Source organism: Thamnophis elegans, chromosome 2 (assembly GCF_009769535.1).
Source record: "Thamnophis elegans isolate rThaEle1 chromosome 2, rThaEle1.pri, whole genome shotgun sequence".
In the NCBI taxonomy this organism is placed as follows: Eukaryota; Metazoa; Chordata; class Lepidosauria; order Squamata; family Colubridae; genus Thamnophis; species Thamnophis elegans.
In genome coordinates this window covers 65,053,501-65,063,519 of record NC_045542.1, presented here as the reverse complement: position 1 = coordinate 65,063,519, position 10,019 = coordinate 65,053,501, and the positions used below count along the sequence as shown (strand labels likewise).

At 39.3% G+C, this 10,019-nt stretch overlaps 1 protein-coding gene across 1 annotated transcript in view; it reads left to right on the top strand.

Annotated features, from left to right (window-relative positions):
* The first annotated feature begins 3,378 nt into the window (after window positions 1-3,378).
* The window catches only part of STXBP2 (syntaxin binding protein 2), a 37,563-nt gene continuing 30,922 nt past the window's right edge, over window positions 3,379-10,019 (top strand). The window contains 1 exon segment of the mRNA XM_032210043.1: window positions 3,379-3,781. Within this exon segment, the coding sequence (XP_032065934.1) occupies window positions 3,745-3,781 (37 nt within the window). The 5' untranslated portion in view covers window positions 3,379-3,744.

Here is a 10,019-nt window from a genome sequence, read left to right as displayed (position 1 = left end):
AAAGTATCCAAAAGCTTCAGCTGCTGCAAAGTGCAGCCGCACGAACTATGAGTGTCAGAAGGGCATACGTAACACTCCTGCTCCATGAACTGCATTGGGTGCCAATTTGTTTCCAGGTCCAATTGAAGGTGCTAATTGTGACAAACTATAAAAGTCTAAATGGCATGGGGTCAGGGCAACTATGAAACCAATTTGGTTCTGTCAAATCTTCCCGTTGCACCTGGTCAGGCTGCATTTATATTTGATGTTTTATTGTACACCACCCAGAGTCCTTCTCTGAGGGAGATGGATAGTTCAGAAATGTGAAATATAAATGAATGAATCAATGAATCAATGCATCGATCAATGAACATTATTCCAGCTTTTATTCAATAAACCTCTTGTTTTCTGTGTGCATGCCTACTGGTGACCAAGATCTTGGAAATAATTTTTCTGTTTCCCCGTTCCCTCTTTTTAAACTATAGGTATCTCCATACAGCTATCATTTTCAATCTTTAAACACTCAGAATAATGTTTAAGTGTCCTATACTTGTTATCATCACCACTAAACAGTGGACTCTTCCTCACAATTACATTAATAGCATTCTTGATACAGCATGACTGACAGGTAGGAGTATGAGCTGAAATTGGAGAAGATTGACTTGGGCCATTAGGTGAGCCCTCATATCTCCATCACATGAGTTGAAGCAGGGGTTTATGTGGTGAATCAAAAATGGCAGATCAATCAGGCAGCAACTGGCTATGAGTAGCAGCATCCAAAGCAGCCCAGCAAGAAGCAAAATGGTGCAGGAATATGCATACCTCACAATGGAATGTTCAGCTCTGTTGACAAAATCAAGACAAAGGTTTTTACAATTTCACTGTGGAAAGAACTGTGCTTCTTAAAGCTGCTAAAATGACTTCAAAACAAGGTTTCGCAAAATGCATAGAGACTCTGTAGTGCCTAGATTTATTATTATTTTTTGCAAAGTATTGTTGAGATATTACATAGGCAGATCCCTCTGCAGGAGTCCAGGCCAAAATGGTCATAGAAGGCACTACACTGTCATCAGAAGGGGATCCTATAGAGGCCAATGAGAGCTAAGAAGATTCCAGCTTCCTAACCACATCATCACTAACACTGTTGATTTGACACTCTAAACATGCGTTGGAAAAGGAAGCACTTCATTAAAATCTGTATAGATAAGGTGGATCTAAGCTGACTCTACAAATGGCCAGGTGATGTACAAGCAGATATGTCTTCTGTGCAAGGTATTTCATACATGCTTAGTGGAATATGAGGATGAGCCCACTAAAAACTACAAGAGCTGTCTATCATTCCCTCCAGCTGATTTCCGATTTCAGTTGGAAAGCAAAAACTGGCATTCAACCAATGATAGTGTGCAATGATAGTATGGCATTTAACCTTCATGAGGAGGAAGAAGCCCAGAGGCCAGAAGATGAGGTGAGACAAAGGAAAAAAAACTAATTAAAACTATTCACCTCAGGATAGGTACCATGAACTTACATCTGCATATACCTGTTCAGCACAGCTGAGTTAGACTTTAATTGGCTCCACTGAGAACAAGCAGAGTACAGGAGCACCATGCTCATCCTGGAATGGCTGTCTGAAATGTCCTAAAAATCCCCAAGAGTTGGATTCTAGCTCTCTTCTCATCATTTTGGTTGCACCTTTTCGCCATCCTTTCCAGGCCTTAAGGAGGAGAAAATATTCTCTTCTTTTTCAGAATTTCAGGATTTGTTTTCAGGGTTGGGCTGAGGGCCTGGCCTATTATTTTATTAGCAAACTATTAAAGGGCTCTTTTATAAGTGAGCCATGAAGTAGCTTCAACCAAAGCTAGTTAATTTTAATCAGTTTGTCCATCCTTTTGCTTGATGTAGCCATTGTTAGAATCAACAGTTAGCTAATACCCACTTTGAACCCAGAAGAAGCTACAGAGGCTGGCCACAAACATTTCAGCTGTTGGAAGAAATATCCATCTGGGTTCAGTTCCAAATGGTGAGAAAGACACTGGAAACATGGAGATTGCTTGGAAAGATGGTTTAATAGTGGATAAGACTACATCATTTGAGGTCCTGGGCAATTAAGCACATGGGAGAGGGAGAGGGAGAGAGGGAGAGAGAGAGAAATGTATACTTCCTCTTGGGCTTTGAACTTGCTTCCTGTTCCTGTGAAAGAAATGTATTCCAATTTGTTGTCAACTCCCACGGGGTAACTTTGTAGGTTGTCTTGAGTCCCAGGCTTGGTTGAATCTTGCTGGGTGATGTAATGAAGGGGCTTAATGGCTTTGTCCTGGTTTGGATCTTGACTGAGGGCTAATCCTGTCACCCTGGAGTTGAAGGTCTTTTATCTTGTAAATAAGGTGGCCTAGTCTTTCTGAGGCTATTAACAAAGGTGGGAACTGCTTTCCAAGAGCATGTTTCTCCTTTTCTCTTCCAGGGAGGTGCCTGCCTTTTTAATATTTTCTAGAATATTTCATTTTTCTAGAAAAGGGGTGGGTACTAAGTTTCTACACAGTTATAGAAGTGTTAGTATGGCTGGCCTTTTGCAGCTGTCCTGAAGAATTTTGCAAGTGGGTCTATTACAGCAAGGAAAGGTAATATTAAACTGTGGTCAAGAATTGATCAATGTCCAGGCACAGATCCAGAGGTAAAAAGGTCATCATTAGCATGTTAAAAAAAAATCAGAGGTTGAAAATTTTAGCTAATTAAGTGCCCTCCTTATGCTTATATGGGATGTTAGCCTAAATTTGCCATATCATTCATAAATTAGGAACAAGTGATCAAGTATCAAGAGAGGACATCATACTTGTCTTTAATTCTTAGAAATAAAGTGTTGAACTGCAGTTTCCTATCTCAGCCCAATTATTGGCTCAAATTGTGTTAGGTAAAATAAATCCAGTGTTGGGCTGACCAACATGGCTTTGATTTGGGCCTCTGACTGTTCCTGGGTAAAGTCCTAAATCATATGGCTTTCCAGGGAATTCATAATAGGTTAGCAGGACCCTCTTTTGATTCTGTGGCCCTAGATTGTCTCTCTCCATCTAACCCAACCCTTCTTTATTTTACAACTCGCATCTTGCTATCAAACTATTTTTCCCTTCAAAACCTTCCTTCACTTTGCAGTGTTTCCACAACCCGAAACCAATGACACCTTGATCCAATTAAAGAGAAAGAGAAAAGTTATTTTCCCCCTAAATTTTTATTTTATTCAAAAAGATCAAACTAAAAAAAAATAAAGCAAATTAAACCGGAACATTAAAATTAAAGTGAGAAAGAGGAAAGTTCGTTCCGAGATGCTATGGAACAAATCGAAAAAAGCACCGATCGGAGCTCCTGTTCAGTACTGGGTGGTTTCTTTTATCTATCGCCAGTCGCTGCCTTGTATTTATCACCTCCGCCCTTTTCGTAAGCGCGCCCTGCTTGTGAAAAGGCTGCTTCTCTTGGGCGATTAGCTGCAGCCCCAAGACCTACGCACCCAGTTGACACTCAGCGGCAGGTACAACCCGTAGCAAGCGGCCCATTCCGCGCCTACGCGGGCTCCCACATCCGGTCCACCGCGCCAACGCGGGAGTCCGGGAGCGCCCTGCTGCACGTGAGGGGTGTGTCCCCGCGGGCCGGGCTGAGAAGTGGCGAGGTTCGAGGTCGGCTCCTCCCGCCTGAAGACGCGGAAGTGGCAGCCTCCGGCGGAGCAACAGCAGCAGCAACAACAGCACCAGGACCCAAAGAGGGACTGGGTGGGACATGGCGCCGACCGGGCTGAAGGCGGTCGTTGGCGAGAGTGAGTGTGAACGGGCAGTGTGGGTCGCTTAACATATGCGGGGTTCGTGGTTGTGAGGAATGGTAGCTTTCTCGGGATGGGGGGGGGGCGCGAGTAGCGCCTTCCGTTCCACGTCGCTTTTTCCCGCGAGTTTTCCCGGGGTTTATTTGTCCTATGCTTTTGGTAGCAACAGGGGCTTCTCTGATAGGAGCAGGCTTATTGGGGAAGGTGGGGGGGAGGAAGGGCGGGCTGACAATCCAGTCGCCGCCTCCTCCTCCTCCTCACCCGTTTCTCATGCCCCACTGAGGTCTGAATATGGAGATAGACTTCCTCAATTCTGGCGATCGTTGTTGCTTACGTTTCTTCGTTCTTCCTGCTGCTTCTTACATTCTTCATCTCCACGCACAGCAGTCTATTCTGTCTTAACTAAACCGTCAACATATTTGCAATCACTAATCATGGAGAAGACTCAACTCCTTATATAAAGCCTTAATTTTTGTCTTAATGTGTCCTTAATTTGTTTTTTTCCACAGAAATAGTACCAGATTTCATTGCTGACATATTTTAGAGTATCATGCTGGTTTCTCCCCCCCCCCTCGCCCCTAAATCAAACACTCTTGTCTTTATGTCAGTGTGATTTATCTTCTACACTCTGTAGTAAATCTGAATTTGCATTCTCTTCCTTAAACTACCAGATGCTAAGGTTTTATTAGTTTAAACAGTCGAAAATGCACGGTTTTTTCCTCCTCGCTAAATTTGAGTCATGCACAACATTAAGCCATGATATAGTTTTTATCGACTTAGCCTGTTTAGGGAACCATCACTCAAAGCTTAACATATTTGAACTAGGCCATTGTGATTTGTTTGACAAAGGGTAATTTAAAAATGAGACTGAGAATACCTTCTTCCAACTCAGGTTTAAAAGTGGAGGTTTGAATTGTTCCTCTTCTAGGTAAATTTTATTTGTATCCCGAAGGGTTCCATATCCAACACACCTTCCTCTTTTATTTCCCCCACAACAACAACCCTGTGAGGTAAAGGGTTGGGCTAAGAGAGAGGAAGTGGCCCAAAGTCACCCAGTTGGCTTTCATAGTTAAGGCGGAACTTGAACTCATAGCCTCCTGCTTTTTAGTTTGGTGCCTTAACCACTTCACAAAACTGGTTCTGTATCTTCATAAGCTTATAAGCATGTCTTCATGTTTGGGAATTCATTCCTTAGTAAACTATTTCATAGTTAAATATTTAATTTCAATGTATCACTGATAATGGCCTACAATTGCAGGTGCAGTTGTAGGCCACTATCAGTAAGTAGCATGTACAGCTTTGAACCTTTCTTAGTTACTTAAAATAAATGCCCTTAAAACTTGTACATCCTTGTTGCCTTATGAAGTTATTTAGCACCTGCCTAGTGCAGCCTCAAGCCCTAAAACCTCTTGATTTTCATCTTTCTGATAAGACCCAGTACTTCTTGCTCTGCAATAAATCCCGAAACTTAGTAATGGTATTTTTGCTCAATTTCCTTATTTGAACTAAGAAAAGTATTGATTAAACCAATCAGGTGTTTCCAAAATATACTGATGAAATATATAATTTTTGAGATTGTTTTTGAGATTGTTATTCCAACACATAGAGAGGGAACTAGGCTAGATAAGACAGAATTAAAACATTGTAGTAGGAATTGATTAATGTTAAATACTTATTCATGTTTTGATTATCATTGATGTGATCTATCTAGTTGTACTGACTGAGCTCATTTTAACTCCTCACTTCTGGTATAGTTGAAACAAAATGGCCTCCCCTTCGCCACCATAAAATATGGTACATATTCAAAAGTTTGTGTGTTTTCTGGTCCAAGTTTTCCAGTTCAGCCAGAGTCCAGTTGATGATTCCAGCTGAGTAGTGTATCACTGGAACTGCCCATGTATTAATGGCTTTAATTATGTTTCCAGCATTCAGCTTTGATTTTAATATTTTGCGGACCCTCCTGATGTATTCCTGTTGCGTTGACTCTTTGACTTTTCTATTCAAGATGTTATCTGCTTCCAATATGCCTAGGTACTTGTAACCATAATCCTTTGCTAATGCTTTCACTATATTTCCATTTCCCAGTTCTATTCCTTCTGTTTTTTCCATTTTTCCTCGCCACATGGATAATATAGCACATTTTTCAAGCCCAAAGTTCATTTTGATGTCACTGCTGAACAGTTGAACTGTGTTGAGTTGTTGTTGTTGTTGTTATTATTATTATTATGTTAATCTTTGGTGAGATTCACAGTCTTTGGGGCTGGTTGGGTAACTCAACAGCTCGAGTCCTAACCAAGGACCTAGGAACTGTTAAGGTAACGTCGGAAGATAAAAGGTGTTCCAAGTAGGGTGGTTTTTTGTAGAATCAGAATGTTCAAGTTTGATAAATTTAAAATTTTCAAATAGTGAGGTAGCCCTTTGGGTATTGCTCCAAGGGCTCCAATTACAATCGGGTCAACACACAATTTCTTTTTCCACAGTCGTTCAACTTCAATTTGCAAGTCCCGGTATTTTGTGATTTTTTCTTGCTGTTTATCTTCAATTCATGCATCTCCAGGTATTGCAATGTCAATGACCCATACTTTTTTCTTTTCAACTATTGTTATGTCAGGTGTGTTGTGGGCCAAGTGCCTGTCAGTCTGGATTCTGAAGTCCCACAAGATCTTGACTTTCTCATTCTCTAAAACCTTCTCAACCTGATGGTCCCAGTGGTTTTTGCTGTACTCAAATCCAAACTTTTGGCACAATTTCCAGTGAATGATCTTAGCAACGCTAGGTAGTCAGTTTGTGAAATTTTGCTGCACCCACTGATCAAGTGGTTGACTATCTTGTCTTTCTCGTTACAGAGGCAACATTTGCTGTTGGTGGTAACAGGTTGAATTTTTGCCTTCATGTAGTTTGTGGCTAAGGCTTGTTCTTGAGCTAGAATAGAATAGAATAGAATTTTATTATTTGTATGCCGCCCTTCTCCGGGAGGACTCAGGGCGGCGAACAATTCAAGGGGGAAAAAGGGGAACATAAAAAACAAAATACAAATAGTAAAAGTAAGCAACAGTCACACAGCCATACATGTCGAGAGGGGAGGGAACTCATCAACCCCAGGCCTGCCGGCAAAGCCAGTTTTGACGGCTTTTCGGAAGGCCTGGAGAGAGGTGAGGGTCTGAATCCCTGCGGGGAGTTCATTCCAGAGGGCCGGAGCTACCACAGAGAAGGCCCTCCCCCGGGTAATAGCCAGATGGCATTGGCTGGTAAATGGCACCCGGAGGAGGCCACCCCTGTGAGATCTAATGGGTCTGTGGGAGGTAATTGGCAGCAGGCGGTCTCTCAAGCTGCCAAAATAAAGCCTTCTGTTTCTTTTTTCAGTGCTCCTGATCTTAACCAGTTCGAAGTTAGCTTTTGGTCAGCTTTGCCTTCAATACTTTTCAAGTATTGGCTGTGCATAGCTTTGCTTTTCCAATTTTCAGCTCACTTCTCAATTAGTTCTTATATACAGCTTTTGACTTTATTGTCTTTAAAAGACCTCCTTTATTTACTTCCTTAATCATTGGTTCTTCGCTTTTCTGGATGTAATCATTCAAGCTGTGTTTTTCTTCTTCCACAGTCTGTTTTACTTGTAGGAGTCCTCGACCACCCTCTACTCTTGGTAGATATAATCAGTCAACATCACTTTTAGGGTGCAGAGAATCATTCATTGTCATAAGCTTCCTTGTTTTTCTGTCCAAATTGCCCAACTCCAGCTGTGTCCAGTCAATTATTCCTGCAGAGTATCAAATCACAGGTATTGCCCAGGTATTTATGGCTTTTATTATGTTTCCTCCACTCAATTTGGACTTTAATATCTTGCGAATTCGTCGAATGTACTTGGCTGAAGTTAATTCCTTGACTTTATTATGCATTAAGTCAGAGGCCTCTAAAATTCCCAAGTACTTGTAGTCTTCTTCTGGTTTTACTGTCTTTATCATTTCTTCATTCTCAAATTGCGTTCCATCATCTTCTAGGACCTTGCCTGCTTTGGTTGTCATTGTTGCACATTATTATTATTGTTGTTGTTATTGTTGTTTTTATTATTATTATTCCCTGAACATTTTGAGACAGGAGAAAGGTTAGTACGTTGCTGATATATTAGACTTAAGAATAAATACATAAATATTCTAGCTCATGTATCATAAATAGTTGGATTTTAATTGGTAGTATTTTACAATACTACCAATTTACAATCCAAAATATCTTTTCACTTGGAGCATTATTCTACAGTTAATGGCCATACAGATCAAGATCTTCAGTTAGCAAAAGAGAAATATTCCAATTTTGCGGATTTAGGATACACCCCAAACTAAAATCCAATGATACATGCACAATTGCATTGTTTGTTTACATTGTTTACAACTTTATGAGATGTGCAAACAATGATCTGATTTCCTTCAGGAATGAAATGAGATTGCATTAGTTTAAATAAAATTGTTGAATATTTTGCTATTCTTCTATAGACATTTTAAAACAATAGTTGCAAAAAATATGCAAATGCACTTCTTTTGAATGTGAAGATATTTTAAACAAGACTGAAATCTTGTTAGTCTTTTATAAATAAATCTATTTAGCAATTATTAGGCACAGTAAGCATTTTTTATATTAAAGGAGTGTGTCTCATGTACTTTCAGAGTAATTTTTCTTTTCCTTTTTGCGTATCATCAGATTCCTATGACTTGTATTGTTAAGTAAATAACATTTTAGTACAAAACATATTACCATATTTTTCAGAGTATAAGACACTTTGAAGTATTAGACGTACCTAGCTTTTGGGGAGGAAAACAAGGTGGGGAGTGGAATCTGCCTTTGCCTCCTTGTAGAAGTACAGAAGATATACACTGTTTATGGTGTTACATTTCAGACTATATTTGTACAGATGCTGTTAAAATTGATACGGCTTTCTGGAAGTATACATTATTCTCTGCTATTTAAAAGAAGATACAATAGCACTGGGTCTCTTCAGATCAAGCATTTATTTTAAAAAGCTGCTTCATTTTGTTAAGTTGTCTAGAACAACAATTTTAAAGTAGTCTTTAAAAAATAAGTGTAATAATTTGAACATTCTATAGGCTTTTATAGTTATTGACTTACCTTTGCAGGTAAAAAAAAAATCTGCCTCTGCCTCCCAGCAATTTGCCTCATTGCAGCAAACAGCAAGTTTCCCTTTCAATTTCAGTTTAAGCACAGGCTTCCCGATGATCAGCTGTTTCAGGCTGCAGGTATTGCCATAGCCTATTGCTGCCTCCACAAGCCCAATTTTCTCCATTTGCTGCAAGGAAGTAAATTGCAGGGAGGCAGAGGCCAAAGGATGGGGGCCGGGGGGGGCTACATTTGGTATATAAGACGCACACAAATTTTCACCCTCTTTTAGGGGTGGGGGAAGGGTACATCTTATACTCCAAAAAATGCAGTAGTTTTCATTGCACTTTGGTTCTTTCATCAACCTATCATCATTTGACTGAAAAAGATTTATACTAAAATTTCAGGATGTTGGCATAATTCCCCTTCAACCACAAGTTCAATACATAGGAGGAAAAGAACCTATTAATCTTCTGTTCCACACATTATGCCTAAAAATATTCTGCATGTTTTATCTGTATGTGAGGACAATAATTTTGAAAAGTTATTGGAGGAATCTATACCTTGAAGTTAATATTGTAACATTTTTATAATCTTATTGAATATTTGATTTAAAAGATAATTAATACAAAGTAAAAAGGAATGACAGAATAAATGCAGAAAAGAAAGAAAAATATGCAGAAAGAAAAGAATATAGTAAAGAAAAAAATATATAAATTATCTCCCATTTCATAACAAATATAACCATTTTAGTAACATCACTTTCTCTTAAAATACAATAAATGATCTCTGCTTTCTACATTTCATTTTCTATCTCTAAGCAAATCATTAAAACCTCATTCAGTCCTAATCAGTGAATATATGTATTTTAACCTTGATCAAATAAACTTGCATCCCTTCCCTTTATCTTTAATCTTGATCTTTAATCCCTTGAAATACTGTCCTAGAATTTGATTTGTATTCTTTTTTGGTCCCTTCTCATAAAACCATTCAGAATTTTAAGATTCTTTTGTAAATCAAATATAGGAAAGTTAGCCATATCACTGGTTGGGTTTGCTATTTCTATATTTTCTTTTCATTTTTAAGACATCAGCCAATTTTACTTGTATAACCGGTATAGTATCTTTTC